Below are 23043 nucleotides of genomic sequence, written 5' to 3' on the forward strand. Positions count from 1 at the left end.
ATCTAATGGTAATATGCAAACCTTTTATAGTGTTGAAATAAACAAGTGTTCACAAGGAACCACAGAGCATGCTACAACGTATGTAAAAACAGATAAAAATATGCAAATTGTTTTCCAGCTCAGCACGTACTCTCATTCCACTAATTCATTAATGCTGTACTGCATGGACGTTTGCCTCCCTGTTCCTCCATGTTAGTCCCTACCTCAGATTCTCCATATTTGTGGCGGGTGGAATCTGTTTTTGCTTGGATTATATAGAACATATTATTTTCTTCTAAGGTGTATCAATTGTACACATTCTCACCATACATTTCTTGACCATTATATATTTTTTTAAAATGGACAACAATTTTTATTTAAGTTAGAAAATATCAAACAAATTGAGACGTTCTTTATGATTAGTAGATCATGTGCACAAAAGAGTAGTTCAACTTGTTTTTTATAAAATCAGACCCCGTCTCAAAGCAGACCCCGATTCTATATATTATTCTATATATTATGCTACCTCACTAGACGTTTGTATACAAACTTTTCAGTTGGATACTTGGATTATGCGTGGGGCTATTATATACGCCGCGCAACTCACTTGGGCCAGACGACCAAGCCCAAAATCTCGAACGTGACTATGAAAAGTAAACTTGGGCTAGGCCCACAATCTATAACCGGACTATAAAAAGCCCGATATAACGAAAAGCCCAAATGGTAGTTTAATTGGCGGGAAACAAAACAGACATTCTAAAAAAAAAATCTAGGGTTTCTTGAAATCTTCATTTTCAGTCATTGTTAATGTTTTGAGTATAAAAATGCCAATATACAATATAAGAGGAATCGATGTCGATTTCCCATATGAAGCTTACGATTGCCAAATCGTTTATATGGAGAAAGTCATTCAATCTTTACAGGAAGTAAGTTTTTTTTTTTTTTTTCTGAATCATTTATAAAACCGTAAATTTGTTCAAAAGTTTTGATATTTATTATTAATTATCGGATTTAAGTAATCCCCAAGTTTGTAATTTAAAAGAAAACCGTATAGATTGTTTAACGTGTAAGAAATGAGTCAAACCCTGATTATATATTGTTCCAAGTGTTTTCGATCGCAGTGTTATCAAAAACTTAGAACACTTGAACGGGTTTTTCGTGTTGGAAATGTCCCAAGTTTTAATGCTCACCAACAAACATGTCCCACTCCTTTTTTATATATTTAGAAATGTTTGTATTGTTCCATGGAAAAGTGATGTGATACATTGTTGTTATTTGTTTGTTTCTTGATGATAGAGATGTAATGCGTTGTTGGAGAGTCCGACTGGAACAGGAAAGACATTGTGTCTTTTGTGTGCAACGTTGGCTTGGAGGAGAAGTTTAGGTGAGTTCTCAACAAATGGGAGGGTTCGGATGGGAAGTTCACAACGTGATGATTTGCCATCATCACAGCAATCATCACAGCAACCTAAATATCCTACTATAGTGTACAGTACAGCGTACTCATAGTCAGCTTCATCAAGTAATTCAAGAGTTGAAAAGAACAAATTACAGGTATTGTTTCACTCACTGATTTGGATAATGTTTTTTGGTTTCTAGCTTTAGTAAGTTTTAAAAAATCAACATTTCATGTGGCGTCTTTAATACTAACCACTTTTTTAAAATGTTGTGGAGATGATGCGGTTGTGATTACCAACTCAACTTTAATAACTTTAGAAAGTGTAGGTTCACTATTCCAATTCACTACATTTGCATTCAATCAATAGAAAAGGCGGTGAGACTTGGGGTTATGCGTCCTGGAACATATGGGGTAAGGGACTGGGTGGGAGCCTTTTACTTGGAGTTTGTCATATTTTTCATATGTCGTGTAATAGTGTAGTAAGTCTGCCTTGAAAGTCTTAAACACTACATGGTTCATGGTACAAAGTTGACATTTATTTCTATCATTTAAATCCAATTACTGGACTTATGTGTGAAATGGATCTTATTTGAGAGGTTGTTTTATTCGTTTTGATCGTAAGTTTGTAGTATATGTAGATCTGATACAGACTTTCTATATATTGGATTTATCAATGTTTTTCTTGATTTGAAAAAGTAACAATAAAGTGGAGGGGGTGACCAGAAGTCTATATCAATTTAAAGACATCCAAACTAGGTTGGAACTTGGAACACTTCAGCCTTCTTACAAAGCCTTGCTCCCTTTTCAAGGCATTAAGGAAAGCTAGCTACACTATAATGGCTTATTACTAAATACAGATTTGTGATTCTGAATCCCTTTAAAGCTTAGTTACATTGACACAGATAGGTGTGTCCGTCTCCGACACGGATACACGGCGAAATTTCAAAAATTGATGTATATCACAAACAACATGTGTTCTACACGGACACATGGATACATATCCGACACAGATTAAAGAAAGAGCTACCTATGACCCAACTAAGAACAAATTAACAGTATGTGAAGCATGTCATTTTCCCCTTTCTTGGACATCCAGCGTTCTTAGTCTCTGCAGATATTCTGTCCGTTGATGTAATAGGCTAGCAATCATTAATTAACTTCCATAACATCTTGGCCCATAGGGTCTACCTAGCACCTTGACAAACCACTTTCTGTTTTGTTATACTTATCCTGAATAGCATTATCCCAAAGATGATCTTCCTCATCACTTAATTTCCAAATCAGCTGGATGAAAAAGCTTTGGTTTGTTTGAATAACGTCCTGTACTCATGTCAGAGATTGTGGATGATTGATTTTGGAGACTCAAACTATTAGAATTGATCCATTGAAATTGTTACTTGAAGTTTCATACGGTTGAAAGTTCAAGTATCTTTTTTGACATCTTTATTATATTGTAGGCCTAAAATGGTTGTAATAGGTTCTCGGGAGCAGTTGTGTATTCATGATGATGTGAAAAATCTTCGTGGGAGAGCTCAAACAAATGCTTGCCATTTTGTTTGTAAAAAACGTAAATGTTCCCATCATTCCAGTGTCTCAGGTTCGTCTTCACCTTATTTTTTATTATTATGTATACAGGTTTTAGTATATCACCTATATCTTCTAGTGTAGATAACTTGATTATCAAGATCAAAAAAATATGTCAGCATTTCTTCCCTACGTCTGTATTGGAGTTATTCTAACTTAGTTATATATTTGTGTACATTTGTAGGTTTCGTGAAAAATAATTCCAATCTTGGAGATGATCCTATCGACATAGAGGACTTAGTCAATATTGGAAGATCCCAGGGACCGTAGGCTCTCTTGACATTCTTGATTCAGTATGCTGTAACATTTATGAGAATGTTGGCACTACGAAAAGGTTGTTCTGTTTTGTCTACTGTACGCATTGAAAATGTTTCTTGCTCTTATCTTGTAGGTGTCCTTATTATTTATCGCGCGAACTCCACAAGGTTGTTGACATTTTATTCGCTCCTTACAACTATCTTATCGATCGTGGGAACAGGAAATCTCTTAACATTAAGTGGGAGGATAGTGTACTTATATTTGATGAAGCTCACAACCTTGTAAGTAACAGTGGCCTATTCTCTAATACCATGACGCATAGTTGTGTATATAATACATGAATGTTAGTAACTTGAAATTAATTGTTTGCATCATGTTCATATACCTTTTTGACCTTTTCAGTTCACTATGTGTTTAATCTTGATAGTAATTACTTATGCCTGCAGATTAAAGATATACAATTTTGGAAATAAACTTTTTTTTGGTCTTTTCTTTTGTTTTTTGGTATGTGATTTGTGATACTTTGGTACTTCCCATGGCATAAGTAGATTGTTAACTGCATGGAAAAGTCAACATGTCACCACCTTCTAAACTAATTTAAGTGGGTTTTGGTTTTGCTCTCTGTTTCTAATACATGTTTGGTCCTTGGTCCTTTTTTAATTGAATATTAAAATTTTGTCCTTGACTGTGTCAAATGCATGGAATGTCAGTTGATTTCCAGTTCAAGTTTATTTTTTTCCAAATGCCAATATTACTCTTGCATATGCAAGTCACACGACTCACTTAAAGTTTGTTCAAAAAGAAAAACTTGACAATGGACATGTGTCAAAATCAAGACGATCTAAAACAATAATTCGTGGAACAGGATTTAGCCTAAACAATGTATTATTTATTTTGCTTGATTGGAACCTGTCACCTAATATCATCTTTCCTTCTGTATAGAATACCCTTAATTTAAAAGAGATTTAAGATTGGATTGAAAGAGAATGTCATCTCTTTGTTAGCTACTCTATTTGTCATTTTGTTGGATAAGGTTTGAGTTTTGGTTGAAATTGCAGTGAGGGTTGAGTTCATGGTTATTATTGGAATGAGGGTTGAGTTGAGGGGTTTGATTTGTTGGTTGAAATAGAATGAAATAACACCAAAATTGATCAATGGGGTTGATGGGTTGAAATTCAAAATTTGATAAGTCTTAGATTAAGGAAGATGAGCAAAACCAGAATATGAATATTAGCTATTAGATTGAAACCTTATGGATGGTTCGGATTGCACCACATGTTAATATGCTATTATTTAGATGAATTATAATTCCTTGGGCTGCTTTTATATGGACCGCCTTGATTATGACACTTTTCTGCTGCTTTGTTTTCCGTTTTTAACAAACTTTAGTGGGTCATGTGAGTTGCACATGCAAGGGTAATATGACTCACGGTGAACGATTTTGACTCACAGTCAAATGTCTAAATCGGTGTTTAGAAAACCGGACCGGACCGGTGGTTGAACTGGGCTCCGATTGGAACCGGTAAATTTTCAGTTTGGGTTGGTGAAAACTGGAACTTTTGGTTGGACCTTCGGTCTAAGCTAAATCGGGGTTGAACCGGGGAACCGGTTCCGTTTTAAACAGAAAAAATCAGACCGGCCAAACTATAATTTTGTTTTTGAAAAATTGATAGTGTGGGGAGTTGAACCTAACACCTAAACAAGGTAGTCCCAGCTCCAAACCAACACGCTATATGTGTTTCTTGTAGAATACTTCCATTTTGATTTATAATACCAATTAATACTGAATTGAAACATGTATTTATTCATTTCATTTTTGTAATTATATAGTTTATTAAAATTTTTGTTAAATAAGCATCAATCGGTCCGACCGAGTTGAACCATGGTTGAACCATTTCAACAAAAAATCGGTTCGATTACTGGTTCGGTTTTCAAAACATTGGTCTAAACCCATGAAAAATGGTCAAAGCCTAAATACATATTAGTAACAGGGAGCAAAACCTAAAAACCTCATTTTTAATGAAATCTGGACACCGTGTATACAAAATAGCAGAGAAAAGCATTTGTTCAACGTGCAACTGATTTAATTTATACAACGAAAATTATAATGGGATGACAGAAAAATATTGATGGTAAATAACCTATTGATGGAAACCTAATTGCAAGTTGTTAGTACTCAATGGATATTGTCATTAGCTGAGCTTTCAAGGCATTGGAAAATATTGGAGTGCTACAGTCGTACTAATATATTAAGTGCTGGCCATCTTATGAAATGTAGGAAAGCATTTGTGCCGATGCAGCATCGTTTGACCTGCCTTCTGGTCTTCTAACTGCTTGTATTTCAGAAGCAAAAAAGTGTGTTGATCTTTCTGCAAAAAAGAGATCTATGGACAAGTTCATTGATAAATCTGCCAATCCAGAATCTTTTGCTATTCTCAAAGGTAATCAATGTGTAGAAGATTATTCATTACAGAATGTAGTTACACTACTTGTTGTTCCCATACAGTGCCAAAGTAGTACTTTCATATTCTAAGCCTTCACTATTCATATTTGTATATCCAATTGTACTAGGTTTCTTCCTATTTGTCTCATTTCTGTTTTCTACTAGTTAGAAGCTGAACCAAAATGACAGGAAGAGGCAGGATCTAAGTGAGATATGTTTGAGGTTTCAAGGAACCAGAATTAGGGTGCACAGTTTATATCAGTACATTACATATATGCATACACACTCATTTAAGTATGTATGTATTGCCTTGTTTATGATCATTGGCAATGTATGCGTGTGCATGTGGTGCAATTTTCTGTTGACGCTTTGTTTAATAAAGCTGCATTGTTATTTTTGAAAGCATCTGGAGTTGTTTGAGTAATTGTAAGTATTCATGAAAATCTTGCAGCTCTTCTATTTAAATTGGAGAAGCGGATTGCTGAAGTTTCTATAGAATCCAAAGAGTTGGGGTTTACTCAACCAGGGCCTTACATTTATGAGTTGCTTGCTGATCTAAACATCACACAAGATACCACAGATATGCTTATTGACACACTGACAAAGGGTGTTACGCTTCTCGAGGAAGGCAGGTTCATTAGTCACTGGCTCAACTTGAACCTTCCACACATATGATTTGTTTTTTATATGATGTGTTTAAAATGTTGTTATGCACATCTGATGGTTTAATTTGTTCAATATCATTGAAGAAACATTTTCTTGCTCATTTGTTTACTTTTGCTTTCTTGATCAATATGGCTGAAGGAATTTGCTACTTAGAATATAGCAGATTTATTTCTGTATCTCAAATGTGCAGCTGAAAATGAAACTTCAAGTGGGGCAAACAAGACAACTGGTACCATATTCAGGCTTGAAACACTGGCTGATATCCTTCATACAATCTTTAACAAGGGTGATAAGTCACATGCAAGTTCATACCGTGTAAGTAAAGGTGTCTTTTGCTTTATTTTTTGTTAAACCAGCTGGTTACTGGTTTACTATTTTGCCAATTTAGCTGCTCAGTTACGTTGAAACACTGTCTTTTTATTTTTAAATTTATGTTAATTAATATATGGAATCATCATAATTGGGTTGTACTAATTTTTATTTATTTTTGTTCACTTAAGGTGCATGTGCAGGAAGCTGATACAAGATCCTTAGATGTTTTGAAAGGTATTACTGGGCCATTGACCATTTTATGTAGTTTAATTATGGTACACATTTCTTTTCCTTTTCCCATTTTTTTTTCGAGAAACACACATTGAGGGTAAGATGATGTTTGATTTTCTGATGTGAATTGAAGGCGGAAGCAACTCCAATTAACACACCAATTGTAGATTAAGGTTATATTCTAACCCTAATTTTATAGAAAAGTGGATTTTAGTATAACCCTAAAATCTACACACTTTTACATTTGGCAATCACTTTATAAATCTCAATAGTCAACCAACATAATTTGTGATACCAAAAGTTTTATTTATACAAAATTAATCCTTGGAGCTCAAAGAATCCCATATAGAAAGCAACTAAAATAAACCAAATCTACTGCAATACCAGTTACTAAATAAACTGGACTTCTAATTATCCGAATTCCATAATTTTCTTATCCCAAAAATCCTCAAGATACATCATAACAGTTAAGCACCTTGTAATGACTCACCACCACTCACCAAGAGTCAATATTCTCCGGTTCTCCCCACTTTGACACCCAAAGGCCCAAGTCCAAAGCCTGCCCATCCGTGGATGTGAGTTTTCTCAAAAGGCCTTGACCGTTGTAAGTGTGGTGCCTTACAATTTAACCTGGATCCAAGACAGTTTCCTATTAGATGTGGGACTAAAACCCACTCAGGGTATCACACATCTAATGCTCTACCGGCCCTACAGAGTGCCAGAAGTTCATTACTGTGAAAATTAGAACTTATGGTTCCTTTAAGGAGAAAAGCCTATTACTAGCACACTTTTACTATATTACTTTCTGTCATCAAGATATTTGCAACTCTCTTAGAGGGAAAAAAGAATTGTGGGAAAACAGAGAAGTTTAGGTTTGTCTATTTCTTCCTAGTTTGACTATTCTTGGAACTTTCTCTTTTATTCTTAATATCCAGAATTGCACATCCCATTAATTTGTGACCATCACGACCAAAATTCCATCGACTAAGGTTACTCCTCTCTCTCAGGGACTGGGGGTATTGTATAAACTTTCAGCTGAAAGATAATAAAAGATACTTAATTGTATTAAGAGTGGGATTGTTTTGGCCTGAAAAAAGAGTGTTGGTTGAGATCTAATATCATACTATATGGATGTGAAGGTGAATTTTGCTGTATTATTTTTGTATATACTTATGAGTTGCATATTGATCCCCTAAAAAAATGTTTATTAGATGGTTATATTTTTTCTAGAGAGATGATATGCACAGTGAATGGATTTCATGTTGCTTCTCTGTAGTGTGTCAAATGCATTTGGTAGGCTTTCAGTGCACGCTAATGAGTACTTGTCTATGTGGTGCTCTACTCTTATGGGAGTCTTGGAAGTAGTGGTCAAGTAGTAGATTGGTAGACTCTTGAGATATATTATTCAATGTTTGGCATGGAAATCCTTTCATCATTATTTATTAGATCCTAGGGACGCTCCACTCATTGCCAATTGGCTTTTGAGGTGAATACTCAAAATTTTAGATGGTAGCAGAGCATGCTATTGTTTCTGGTCCAAGGACCTCGTATTCCACGTCACTGTACAATGTTAATCCGCGTTTTTGGCTTAAGTTATGCACATGTGACGGGAGGGTTGAGATATTGCGTCTTCATATATAAGATCCTGGGGCTGCTCTAGTGATTGCTAATTATTTATGAGTGGAACATGAACTATTTATTGTGTTGTTCTGAAGACGGAACGTTCATTTTGTCTTTGCTATAGAGTATAGACCAATAACAATCCACAGATCTTTAAAACTATTGGCGTGTAACTATTCTCAAGTTTACCCTAGAAAATACACTTGAACAGAAATTTTATGTACCAGTAATGGGTTAGAGTTACCAAATCAGAAATTTCTTCGTTATACTCCAATTGAGGAAATTACTGAAGGCATAGAAAGTTTACAATTGAAATATGGAAATTACTGAAGGCATAGAAAGTTTTTTTTCTTCTCCATTCTTTTTGTTTCTTATAGGAGGATCACAACAGAAATATGTAAGGTTTGGATTGGTCTTTGAAGGAAACTTCTGCGAACTCAATTTGCAAGCAGAAATTAGTTTGCTTTGATGAGACTTGCGATTGTGTGACATGCAACATTTTGATCTTTTTCTTCTCCATTCCTGCTTTTGTTTCTTATAGGCTTTATGTTATCCACAAAACTTACTAGGTCTAAGCTGATTGTTGTCTGTTAAAGTCGTATGGTTAATGAATATTTTGGGGCTTAGGGTGTTATGATGTCTTTTTTGCTTGTAGGTAAGGCGTCTAGAACACTCAGCTGGTGGTGCTTCAATCCAGGGATTGCTATGGAAGAATTTTCCAAGATGGGTGTTGGCTCTATCATTTTGACATCTGGCACATTATCTCCTCTTGATTCATTTGCCAAGGAACTTAAATTGTAGGTCATGCATGAAGGTTACCACATTTTGTTCATAACAGTTTTGTTGTTTTTGGACGTTCTTATTGTTAATGAAGAATGCCATATTTACTGTTGTAGAGACTTCCCTATTCGATTAGAGAATCCTCATGTTATATCTTCAAATCAAATTTGGGCTGGTGTTCTACCGATTGGTCCATCTGGTTGTGCTTTCAATTCCTCTTATAGGAATCGTGATTCTCTGGCTTATAGGCAAGACCTTGGGAACGCTATTGGTAAGTAGAAAATAGTGAATACTATCTCTTTCGCGTGACCTATTACGTGGTTTTTCCTCATCTTGTCTGAACATTGGTTCCTTAATTTCCTACTGTGCAGCCAACTTTGCTCGAATTGTGCCTGATGGACTGCTTGTCTTTTTCCCCTCATACTACCTTTTGGACCAATGCATTGCTTGTTGGAAGAATTTGGTAAGGCATCCCATACAGTTGAAACAATTCTTGAATATATCCATTTACCTATCTGTAAAAACGTTTTTGGATATGTTTTAGAGTCAAGATAGCTCAACAAATACTAGCACAATCTGGGAAAGGATATGCAAACATAAGCAACCTGTGGTAGAACCTAAACAATCTTCTCTTTTTTCTTCGTCCATTGAGGTAATTTTTTCAAACTTGTGTACTTCTTAACAGTTTAGTAGTTTACTGTTACTTTTGCATGGTTCAATCAAAGTGTTCATTTGGTCCTGCAGTTTGTGGTATTCAACACAATGGTCTAAAATAATATATTTTGTGGACAGGATTATATGACCAAGTTGAGTGACATTTCAACTTCTGGTGCAGTTTTTTTTGCTGTTTGTCGTGGGAAGGTTTGGTTAACCTGCATTTAATTATCCTTTTTTCTCATGATTTTAGGACTTCTTTACTTGTCATGAATTGGTTGAGGTTAGGATCTTTATATGGAGTATAGAAAGATCTGCAAGCTTTTGACTATTGGCAGGGATCTGGGAAGAACGTGTTGGGTGTTAGATTTTATACGTTCCTAATAATATTTTGTGTTTATAGTCCATTACTGTAGAAATAATAGGGTTGGGAGTTTGGATGGGTCATTAAGGTCTAGGAAGTTTAGTTTCCTTAAAAGATTGGAATGTTTGACATGTAGCTTATATTCAAATTCATGAACTTTATTCTCGGAAAAAACAAAACAAAGAAAAAAAACAAAAAAACAATCATGTACTGGAGTCCAGAATTCTGTAGAAGTGAACTTTTCATCTATTGGATGTCTGAAACTGATTACATTTTTCATAACTAGAAATGTCAGTAGCTTTCACCTAATCTTAATTTCACGAAAGAATTGAAGCGGGAATCTAATCTTATTTTAGCTGTACAAGAGATCTTTTAATTCATTAGAATTGGTTGCTTCAGTGCTGGTGAAACATTGTCCTCCTACCATATCTTCGGTGACTTTGTCACTTGTCAGTAATAAGGTGTATTTGTGTTATCAGGTTAGCGAGGGATTAGATTTTGCTGATCACACTGGGAGAGCTGTGGTGATCACTGGTATGCCATTTCCCACATGGAATGATCCCAAGGTTTGATTTGTTGCCAGCGATTCTTGAGATTCTTGGTCCAGCTTACATCATGTTATGTAGAACAAATTTCCATACCGCACCAAAATTTTGGGTCCTTTAAAATGCCGATGGAAAAAAGATGAGGTTCTGGAGGAAAGAACAATAAGCAAGATTGTATCACTCTTTTTTTTTAATTTCAGGTCAAGTTTCTTAGTTGGTATTTTTTTTCTTCTTCTTTGATGCATGCAGAGATATTGGAGAAGGAAGTATTTTGTACATGTTGTTAAGCCTAATCTTGCATCATATTCATCATCAAATATATCTAATTTAACTTTTATCACGTCCTATGCTCACTTGAAGAAATATGTCTTTTCACTTTTAATGGCATTATCTGGCATTTTATCTTTTCCTACATGCCTTTTATGATATATAGTTCTACCTTGTAGGTTCGTCTGAAACGCGACTTCTTGGATCACCCATCTGATTCACCGAAGAAAGAATTGAAGGTAACAGTATATCTCTACATAGCACAAACTGGGTAAATGATGCCATGATATTTTATACCATGCTTTTGCAAATATTATATCCCATGTGTATATGTTTGAATAGTGTGATTAACATTTGGAAGTAGCTCATTGAGTCTAGTTTTGTGTAGAACAGAAATGACCTTCTAAGTTGCAGGCATTGACAGGAGGGGAGTGGTATAACCAGCAGGCATCTCGGGCCGTTAATCAGGCTGTAGGGCGCGTCATCCGTCATCGCCATGATTATGGAGCTATTATATTTTGTGATGAAAGGTTTGTTATTGTGCATCCTGGATTTTCTACTTAAAATGCTATAATTTTGTTGCCTGAAAATCTGGTACGACTAGGTTATTTGACCTACATAGGAGTTTCGGGTTTACCTATGGATATGATCTTCCTATACAGATTATCTAAAAATCTAAAATTAAAGTTCAGATTACACCAATATTATTTTTTTGAAGGTCCTATCATTATATTAAATTAAATTAAATGTAAAAAAGAAGTACAAGAATTGCTAGGTTACATTGACACGGGCACGCGTGTTGGTGTCCGACACGGGTATGGGGTGTCGGATACGGCGAGCAGTTGAAGATCGACATGGGGACACGGATAGAAATAATTAATTAATTTTTTAATAATTATAAATTTATTAAATTAGATGGTAAATCAGAAATTCGAGGTAAATTAAATACAATGTGTCCGTGTGTGTCCGACACGGATACGGACACGTGGATACGTATCTGACACAGATTTTTTTCAAAATATGGCGTGTCCATGTAACCTAGAAGAATTGCTAGCAAATTTCTTACATGAGTCAGATGACAGTCTAAAATGTTAAGAGTATAAGTAACAGAATAAATAGATCTATTCAGGGGCACTTAGACTAATTTGGCTGCAAGAGATTCACATTTCATCGTAAATTGTGCTAAATATTATCCAGATGTTGTGGATCTTATGCTTGTGTTTTTTTTCAATCATAACGGGAATTACATTACTTTGTTTTGCAACTATGCCTCCTCCCTCCCTTTTATTTCCATTTCATACGTCACTATTATAGACCTTACTTTAAAATTTTGTTATAAACTTTGGAGCATTACATCAATCGTATAACCGATTGTTTGGTGCAGATTTAATAAGAAACAGTTTACCAGTATAGAACTTTGATATCTGATTTTGTTAATTATCTTGATCATTATACAGGTTCTCACATGCGAAGAACCAGCACCAAATGTCAATCTGGCTTCAGCCTTATATCAAGGTGCATGTACATAATTGTTTTGAATAACGATGTTGATAGTTTTTTTTTTAAAACTTAAAACTAGTCTGTTTCTTCTTTTGCAGTGTTATTCGAACTTCGGGGAAGTGGCTTTCACATTAACTCGGTTTTTTCGAGACATTCTGAAGTCTGGTTCAAAGTTAAAAGAAAGTGTGAGAAGTAGTTAAGTATCTTCTGGCCAAAGTTTTCCCTTTTTTGTCCTCATTAGTACTTTTAGTCTTTCATTAGTTTGCTTGGATTTCCTCTTCTTTATTTTTTCTAAGACCCGCATTCTGGAATCTGGATTGAAAAATAGAAGAGTCAATGGTAGTAGAGAGGCATTTATGTAAGAGGAGAAGGCTAGAAGCTACACTGTTTGCCTATACAGAGTTGGTCCAATAGAAAAACCAGCTTATTAGTCTCATCACAAAGCAGACACTCGAGTTTTTTATTATTATTATTTTTTTAATATATCAACTAATCAAGTATTCTGTTGATGAGAACATCATCCTAAATTGTTTTAAATCAACTGTAAACTCTAGCTTAGATCACAAGCACTATTAGATGTGTACTTTAAAATGGTAGTCATACATACCTGTATCGAACACCTCATTTTTAACTGAAAGTGTTGTGTCCAAGTCATGTCCATCCCGTTTCCCTGCCGTACTCATGCAATTATATACACCACAAATTATAGTTGAATTAGATCATATCCGAGAATGCAGTCTCCTTAACATCGTGTCACCTCCCACTTATAGTTGCTTTCCTTAATGATCAACAATGCTACCATATATCTCTGAAGGTAGTAAATTACCTGAGAAGATAAATTGGAGATTTCTACATTGTTTGCCGTTGTTTTGTCTCTCTCCCCCCCCCCCTGTGTAGTAGTTTTGGCGTGCATTGGAATGTTCTTAATGTACCATTAGTTATCCTAATATTATGCATCCTAACTGTAACTGTTAGTGTTTAGATACCACAGGTGACGTGAAGATTTCTCTGCCTCAGGAAAAACTTTCGTCAGCAAAAGCTCTCACTTCTTTGGTAATTTTTGGTGTGGCCTTAAAATATTGTCAAACATCTTTGCAATATTCTTCTTTTGTTATTTTAATTCATTATACAGAGGCCATGCAGTTTGTATTGCTTATGTAGCTGCATATACAGGCTACTGCTGCAGATGAGAATTTGTCCATGAAGCCATTATCTTCTGCAGTTTCAGCTAGTAGAACTAGCAGTTGCAACAAATTGGAAGAAATTCTTCCTGCAAATCGCTCAATGCTTACTCCTTTACAGAACAATCCTTCCATGGTCTTGAAGCATTCAAGAGAGCTGTTTGGAAAAGTGAATAAACTGTGGACTCCTGATCCCAACAGTAAAGAGCCACATTGTCAAAAGAGGGCAGTGATTGATTTGACTAGTGAATCTGAATTGACAGAACAGCTGAGAACAGAAGAGTTAAATGTACCTTCCTCTTCAAAAAAGTCAAAATCTTTGAAGATAGATCCAGGCATTATGCTGCGTTCTGAAAAGCACCTGGATTTTGACAAGTCAGAAGACATTAAGAAGGGGATTATATCAAGCTACTCTTCGTCACTGAAACATGGGAGTCGATCACAGCTTGCCCAATGCAGTTTGGTTAAATCTGATACTCAGAAGAGTGATGGAAACCAACAAAATGCTGAAATTTTTTCAGTCGTGATGCTTGAAGATAATGTAACTTCAAGAAGTGCTTTTGAATTTCCAGCTCAAAAGGATTATCCCTCTGTTTCCATGCCATGTAATGAGGAATCGAAAGGTTCTGCTTTCCTGTCGCAGGTAACTAGTTCTGGATCCGTTATTCTTTATGATGTTGTAGTGGTTAATTTTCCAATATTAGGTTTGGTATTGGATATATGGACATCTATGTAAGCATCTTGCTCAAAAGATGAACTTGCACAATGAGTTGAGTGCTGAATTTGGTAGAGATGATCTTCATACCATGGAGACCATCCCTACCAAAAATCATCTCATTTGAAAATGTCCAATTGAGTAAACAAATGTTAGAAAATATGAATGGTCCATAATTTACAGTTTTTGTCCCCATCTTTTGACCAACTTACAACATTTTCAAATGAGCTGATTTGTCTTAGGCATAATCTCCATGATGGAACTAATATCTCCACCAAAAATTTGTAGTTATAATAATACACAATTTAACCACCAAAAAAATTATCAGTTAACATTTGTACTAGCGGCCCCCCTTGATTCAAAATCCTGGATCCGCCCCTGCCTCAATTCATTTTCTTAGTTCATCTTTTGAGTGAGATGTTTACATAGATGCCAAATAAGATTTCCATATATCCTTTCTCATTATGTTTAGGCATTTGTATGACTGGCAACTGCACTCGATTTCTATAACTTAAGGAAAGAATATTAAAATGATTAGAACATGGTTGTCAGCTTTCTTTTGTCTCTAAGTGTCTTCTGCGAGTTGTTTTATTTTTTTTTACAAAAAGTGTACAAGTGGGGATGAGGTACTGGAAGTTAATGTCATTGATTAAGCCATTGGAGGTTGTTGTCATGGTTGAACGAGTGTAAATTTTTCTGAATCTACACTTATTTGATTTTATCTAATTAAACACAAAATATACAGCTTTTGATTTTTGAGAATGGAGACTTATCAAGAGCTATCTCTATTTTCCCAGTATATGTGGCTTTGTTTTGGGTGTCACATAATGCTAATTTTCTGGGATATTGTATTAGAGCAGTCGCTGAATCCCTGTTAATGTAAGGGGCTTTTTTTTTTGGTAATCTAAGGGGCTGTTTCTGGTTAAGGAACTTAGGCACATTAAATATTTGTATTTCTTTCTATAGTCAGTGATTCCATAGACAACTAGTTGAACTGAAGTGTTCTTTTTCAAGCTCAATATGATGGAGAATGATGATTCAGTTATAAAACTCTCAAGTATTATTTGCCTAAAAACAATGTTTATTTATTTCGCAGTTGTTTATTTATTTCATAATAGCTTATACATTTTATCTACTGTATGCAAGAAACATATGGTATTTGATATGTTCTTATCGTTACTGTGTTGTACAGGTTAAAGAAAAGCTTACTACTGTAGAATACAGAGAGTTTGTTGGTTATATGAAGGCATTGAAGTCTGCATTGAAGACTGAAACAATAAAGATAAACCAAGTTATAGAATCAATTGCAACATTATTCTGTTCTCCTGAGAGGCAATTTCTTCTTAAGAGGTGATCTGTTGCCTTTATTACCAAGATGTTCTTTAAATCTTGAATATTTACATTAGGATTCCAATCTATGATGATTTAGTGTATCTTGATTATTGACTGAAGTCGGAGATTTCCACTCCCAGTTTGTGTTGCCTTGTTTACCATTCTCTTACTGTGAAAATGCTCCCCTTCACACATAAGACTATGCAAGTATGCATATGCTAAGACTTTTTAAAGTACATGAAGTTTTGCAAGAACTCAGATGACGCATACCTGTTATTTATTTCCAAGAATGTTTTGAAAAAAATTGGTTGGTGAAACAACTGTAGAAAGTAGGAAGCCAGTTTGACTTGTTAAATTTTTTGTGGAGACACTAATAATCTAAATTGTAGACGGATAATAATTTACATTGCGTCAGAAGATCTAAATCCTTTGGATAATTGTTTTTGCAGATTTAAAGATTATATTCCTGTGAAGTACCAGCCAATGTATGAGCAGCATCTTAGAGTTTGGGATGCGAAAGTTGACAGTTGAGGTACAGACTAGCATTTGAAATATTTGTTAATCCCTAAAGTAGTCAGCAGTGATATATATAAAATTCGGGGGGCGGGGGGGCTGGGTAAGTGTCCTCTGCTACGTATGGAAAAAGTATAATGAATTGCCTTTATGCTGTAGATAGATGCTCCAGATGTTGCAGGAATCTTGAACGGTATCTTCGTGCCACTGCATAGATTGAAGGTGGAAGAAAGCACAGATACTTAAGATAGTCTGAATCCTATGATTGTGACTCGAATATGTTTGATTATGTCCAGCCGAAGTTACCAATGTAACTGTGAAGTCCTCCACAACCTTATTTTTGCCTAGGAGTACTCATAGGGAAGCCACACAGTGTCAAAGATCACAGAAACTTCACGCTAAAGAAACTGAGGCCAAGAAATAGTTTCAAATGGAGGATTAAATAGAAATATAATGGAAGACAGATTAACTTATTGACAGATATATTGAATTGTTCGTCAGTGTCAGAATTAAACTCCACACTCGGCAATAACCTCCTAGTGGGATCTCTTCAATACTTTTCCTGTATTTTTTTTTTTCGATAATCAATATTTTTCCTGTATATGTATGTTATTCTGTTATGGAATTTTTGTTACCAATATATTCAACAGTGTACCCATGTGGATTTTGTGTTCTGAAAAAAGATCCTTGAATGACCTCTAGTTCTTCGTCTATTTATTGAAGAAATAAAGTGTGTTACTTTGTTTTTCTTCATTTTAGCTTCTGTGGGCAAAATAAAAAGATAGAACTTTGCTGGGCAACATTGGAAATCTACTACGCTGCACGCCCATTTTTACTGTCTAGTTTATCAGGGACTACAAATGGTTACCCACGGTACCCCATATATGATCTAACTCTTTGAATCTAGTCTGTGTTTGGGTCCTATGGGGGGTGTAAACTTCAAGTGTCAAAAAACTATTGGGTTAGTTACCCCCACTAGATGAGCTAATTAGGATTTTTCCCCAACTAGATGGGAAATTAGGGTCCCTTCTAAATATACTAAAAAAACACGGTCAACCCAATAGGAGGAGAAAACCCAAATTTCCCCATCTAATAGGGAGGAAATCTTAATTGGGGTCCCCCTAAATACACAAAAAAAACACGGTCAACCCAATAGGGGGAGGAGGCCCAAATTTCCCTATCTAAGAGGGGGGAAATCTTAATTGGCTCATCTAGTCGGGGGATAATACTTGTTAACCCAAAACTATTTCCAATGGGGGTGATATACTATTAGTTTAGACTATTAGTTGATAGAAGAGACAAGATATTTCCTATCTCGCTATTAGTTGATAAATAGCTCGGCGACACTTTAACCAACGTCTGAATAAAAAAAATCGGACATCACTTTAAGTCATGTCCCTTTCTAGTTCTAAAGTCATAATTTGTAATTTTTTAATTTGGACGTCATTTTAAGTGAAGTCCCGGTTTAAATTAAAGAGAGATGTTCGAATTTAAAAGCTAATTTTTTTTTAAGGACTATAAAGTGTGGATATTTATAGGTTATACAATAGTATGCAATTGGAGTTGTAAAATCCTAATTACACCTGTGTGGAGTCTATGCGGAGATACCTTATATATGTGAAATTCTCAATTATTATTCCTAAGATTACACCGAATGACATCCTCCGTGGGATTTTTCCACATCTTTTTTTCATCGTTTGGAAGATAAAACGATTCAAAGGGCTTGTCCATTTCACAATTCACGTGTACACCTTCTCCAAGGTTATTGATTATTTTTACTGTGACCGAAAAGAGAAGGGTGTACCTCGTAAGGAACAAATGGTAATACCTTCAAGGCTTCAATTGTTCTTCATTTGGTGAGTTGAAGGTGATGAACAAACACAACAAACACATGATGAATTTGAGCATCACATATGATGTTCTTTAAGGTAGTATTCAATATAACGGTGCTTTCAAGTCGTTTAATATGAAACATCTTCACGGTAACATTCCAACTGCTGCAACTACCGTATGCAATTTTATTTTTTTTGCGATAGGATATGTAGCTTCTTTTAAATTTTTAATAGATCTGAATGATTTTTTATTATTATTATTTTAATGTCCTTTGTAGTTTTTCCTCTCCATTTATGTTTTTTTGAATGTGATACAGGCATACAGCCTATTATTATTTATTAATGAAAGCAATATATAAACAAAGTGAGATCCTTGTCAACAATTAGCCGAATTATTAGCGAGAATCGAATTTTTGAAGGGTCATACGTATAATATTTAATGGCCTATGGCCGGACTTGCTACATAGATAGCTAATGACTCAAAAGCCTAAAGTTCACTTAAATAAATAATATATGTATATTGATAACCATGATCTAGTACATGTAATGCGTATATTTTTTCTGGCTGATGCATCAGCAGTAGCGAAAGACAAATCGATGTCAATTTCAAATCTAGATAAATATCATGATATAGGTGACAATGAATGTTTGTTTGTACACTATATTGCACCATTTGCAATATTGAAGTATTGAGACAAATAATAGTTATCACAACAAAAATGTAATTTCTTTAGATTTCCAAGTCAATCTGATAATTCAAAGTTACCTTTTTGAAGATTGACATTTGCTTCTTCAATTCCTTGTACTTAGGACTACTTCAGGAAACTGTTATACATGATAGCTGAATTCTATAGTCTTTCGAAGTAGATGCAACTTTAAGAGCTTGTCTTTGAGGCAGTTATTTTCGAGACCGGGTTGGGCTAAGATAAGTCACATTTGTACCACACAAATATTTGCCATCTGAATGTAATTGTAGTTGTGATATTATTCTCTAGTCACTTGGAAGGGTATGTTGTTATGAATACCGTCTTATTTATCTATAGGCGTGTCAGAAAATTAGAGTCAGAGGCCGTTTGGTTTTTTAGCCTCTGAATGCAATGTGTTTCTCATTTATCTGTGGGCGTGTCTGAAATTTAGAGTTAAGGACCAGTTTGGTTTTTTTTAGCTTTTGAATGCTGAAATCTGAATGTGCCCTCTCCTACCTCCGAAAGCCTTTGAATGTTGTAAACATGTTTGTTTTGTTTATGAAAAAAAATGGTCGAGCAGATGGTGATTATTTGAAGTGTAAATTTTCACAAGTTGTGAACTTGTGATGCGTTTGGCATATTTCTAATGTTTCTAAAATCTTTATATCAACAGCCTATTGTATATCAATCATCTTTATGGGTTGAGTGTGGGTAATTTAGGAAAATGTATAACATCTTTGCATCCTCAAAACATGTACATCGTCAGGTCTCATTAAACTAAAGCATATTGACTTAACAATACATGGAGCTTCAATAATTCTCAATCAATATGAAGAGGCCTACTGCCTGCAAGTCTGCAACCCTTTGTCATTGATATAATAATGAATCCACTTCTTCTGCCACATAATTTCTCAGAACGAAGACCATTATTTTTCGAGTAATGAACTCTAATCCTCACTTAAATGCATGTTACGTAATACTTATGTCCTTACGTATCTGCTTTTATCCTGAACTCAAGTGAAACACATTAAGCTGTTGAGAATAACATGTCCGACAGTCTCTGGTGCTTGCATCACCTTGTTGTGGCATATAATTAAGTCTTAATTCATAGTTGAACTTAAGTACCAAACAACCTTTATCATGAGCTGTTCCGTCTAGAAACACGCATGAGTACATGCAGTCAAAATTCCTAGATGGAAAAGAAAGTACTATCTACTATCTTATAGAATACCCTAATCGCTGCTAATCAACGCACTTAAGGACTATGGTAGTGCATCAGTAAACAAATCAAGGTTGCTCATATGAAATATAAAAACAGAAACATGTATCAACTTCAGTGACTTCACAGCACTAATATCCGATCAAATTCTACCCGTGGTGTTGATGTGCGGCCATGTCAAGAGAAATACCGAGAAAGCAAAATGTACTAATAGTTATTCGAATACATCTTTTAGGGCAAGCGGCGGGGTTCACAAAACAATAATAGGCTATCTTAGTGGTACACGACCGAGAGTGAGCGTCTTGTCGAGCTAAGGCTAGGACCTAGTAAATGACATGTTAAGAATGAAGGCTTATGATTGTGTATTAATAAAAATTTTACTATTCTGCAGTAAATCACAACCAGCTGACATGATTGTTTGTAGCAGAATTAAGGACATGAAGATCTACTTGCAGAATATGCTGAAGGAACTAAGGAAGTACCTGACACAGCTGCTACTAAAGTATCCTCTTTTTGGATAATTTGGGGATACTGGGTACAAACAAATTTCAAACCTAAGTTACTACCTGGGGCTGTAAAAGTGAATGCAGATGGTTCTGTTATGGCTGATAGATATGGTTTTGAGGTATGATCATAGACGACCAAGGGAGTGTCATGCTGAGGGCTATTGATGTAGGTCTTGCAGACTGCATAATGTTAGATTCTAAAAGGTAGAAATCAGTTCAGATCATAAACAACGTCACCTCTCTTCCATGGTCATGTCAGAAGGACAGAATATGTTTCGGCTATTAAAAGAAACTCTTGAGATTCCGCAGATTAAGGCAAGTTTCTTAAGAACCAAGAATATAATATTCATTTGGTTAAAAGAAACTGAAGTTAAATATATGCTACAAAGGATCTCCCATTGTCGTGAGTTATAAGCTACAATATTTATTTTTTTTACGTTAGAGATTAACTCCATATTTAGCAATAAGATCATGTCTAAAGAAGAAGTTAATACTAAAAATGAAAAATGCCCTCGCTTATAACTCTCTGCAAAAATGATGAGTAGATGGCAATGAAAGGCTTAAGACCTTCACAGGCCAATCATGCAAAGAAATGATAAAGATGTTGGTCTGAAATCCCAACATTAAAGCATCGTGTGTGAAAGCGGAGTAGGAACATATTCAAGCAGAGGAAGCCCGTGATATAGTTCAAACACAGTGGGAGAGGCTTGCACAGAGGCTATCCCTTGAGGGTTTGACACTTCGTACACCTTCAACTAACGCAACAGAGGATGAAAAGTCAGAAGATGATCCTGTAGAAGAGCTATGCCAACAAATCATTCTTGTACGTGCTGTTTCTACTTCGGTCGGGAGGGAGACTGCAAAGGCTGAGGCTGAGATAGAACTGGATTCCGAGATCAAGAAACCAAGAAACTGTTGGTGAGTTTTTCTTTTTGATACTTTTATTCGTTTAAATACTATTGGTCAGAGTTACTTGTTAGCATTCTCTCTGTGTTGAATCTTTCATTTGTGATTTCATTCTTCGGTTGCCTGCACCTTTAATTTGGTTTAGTTGTTCAATCATATTTATGTTCTTTTGTCTTAGTTTAAATTGTCTGCTCTGCATTTGATTGAACAAAATGATTTATATTATTCAAATCTACAGCTTGCCTTGGGGTGACAATGGGAAGTCACAAACAAAATTCCTTTAAAGCTTTGAGGAGGCTCTTCCCCTCACAAAGACATGGTTTAATACTTTATCAAAGAGAAGTAAACCTTACATGCCCTAATAAGACAACCGTCCTTTTTGTGCTTTTTGACCAGTGCTACAAGTTTATTTCAAAAGGAAAATGCATTGATTTTTGTTTGTGTCAAACGTTCTTTTGTTACCTTCTTTGCAGAATCATGTGAACTTGATCAAAGTGTTATGCTAAACGTAATAACACGCTGCCCAACTTGGCTCAAGAATGTTGTCATTTTGGGCACACTTAATAATCTATCGATTAAGCACTTTCATAGCTCGTTCATGTCCGAGGGCTTAGAATGTTCAAGCTTGCAACAATAATTTTAGGTGCATGGTCATAAAAGCAATCGACTTTGATTTCTCTTTGTTTCGCCAACCAAGGGAAGAGTCTCACACACAATATATGAATATGCCAAAATTCATTATTCATAATTTGGTTTGGCATTAGTGTTCTTGTCAAATGAAATTTTTGGCCCAAGATATGTCGGCGTTTTAGCCAAGTTTGCTTCCATTGTCTCCGATTCATGTGATTTTGATCTATGGAGACATTGTTTTGTTGCTATTCGCAGAGATAGAACGCTTGTCGAAGGCAAAAAGGAAAAGAAGGCAAAGGTGGCTTTGGAGTTCATTTGGCTATAACACCTTTATCTCAGATCTACTTCAGCAATCAAAGCCTCAAAAAGTAGGTAGTGTAAGACCGAAAGTCTCGCTCCTCCCTTTTGAACTTTCTTTCTAGTTCTTTGGATCAAACTTGGATACACCTGCAAATGAAAACCAATGGGTTGGTTTAAAAATTGACTCTTTAGATGGAAGCTTACTAAACTTCGGCTATAAATAGTTTACCATGGAAAGCAAGATACACCCCAACTTTACCAACCTCTTGTCACCATCGCTCCCCCGACGAACTCTCATCATCCGAAAAGACCCAATGCATGTTCCAACAATAAATTTGCATCAACCATATCATAGCTACCCCAATTCCTTCAATATAATTCTGCTATCTCATAATCAATATCCGAATCACTATCGATGTTGTGTTCTCCGAGCTATCACTATCGATGTTCCATCAAATTCACTTGGCTCGAAAAAACTTCGGATCCTCTATCAACCTAATCCCCATCAAAGTCCATTTCATCACCATCTTCGCCATCGAAATATCTTACAGATACAACTACATATTTCCTATAGACAAAACCCCGAAGTTCTTCTTTGGTGGGGAGTTCAAAATTCCGTTA

At 35.4% G+C, this 23043-nt stretch overlaps 1 protein-coding gene across 1 annotated transcript; it reads left to right on the top strand.

Annotated features, from left to right (window-relative positions):
• The first annotated feature begins 725 nt into the window (after nucleotides 1-725).
• On the top strand, nucleotides 726-17101 carry LOC147507538 (RAD3-like DNA-binding helicase protein). The gene is given in 25 exon segments (XM_086600244.1): nucleotides 726-905; nucleotides 1276-1476; nucleotides 1478-1533; nucleotides 2836-2975; nucleotides 3147-3228; nucleotides 3354-3501; nucleotides 5499-5661; nucleotides 6115-6291; nucleotides 6520-6644; nucleotides 6830-6875; nucleotides 9148-9289; nucleotides 9389-9543; nucleotides 9644-9735; nucleotides 9817-9924; nucleotides 10065-10133; nucleotides 10770-10856; nucleotides 11282-11341; nucleotides 11517-11632; nucleotides 12560-12617; nucleotides 12701-12797; nucleotides 13585-13655; nucleotides 13776-14426; nucleotides 15691-15848; nucleotides 16280-16362; nucleotides 16503-17101. Coding segments are annotated over 24 exon segments (3186 nt in total). The 5' UTR covers nucleotides 726-803; the 3' UTR covers nucleotide 16362; nucleotides 16503-17101.
• The last annotated feature ends 5942 nt before the right edge of the window (nucleotides 17102-23043 follow it).

The sequence above is a fragment of the Coptis chinensis genome, chromosome 3, assembly GCF_015680905.1.
Source record: "Coptis chinensis isolate HL-2020 chromosome 3, ASM1568090v1, whole genome shotgun sequence".
Taxonomy (NCBI): domain Eukaryota; kingdom Viridiplantae; phylum Streptophyta; class Magnoliopsida; order Ranunculales; family Ranunculaceae; genus Coptis; species Coptis chinensis.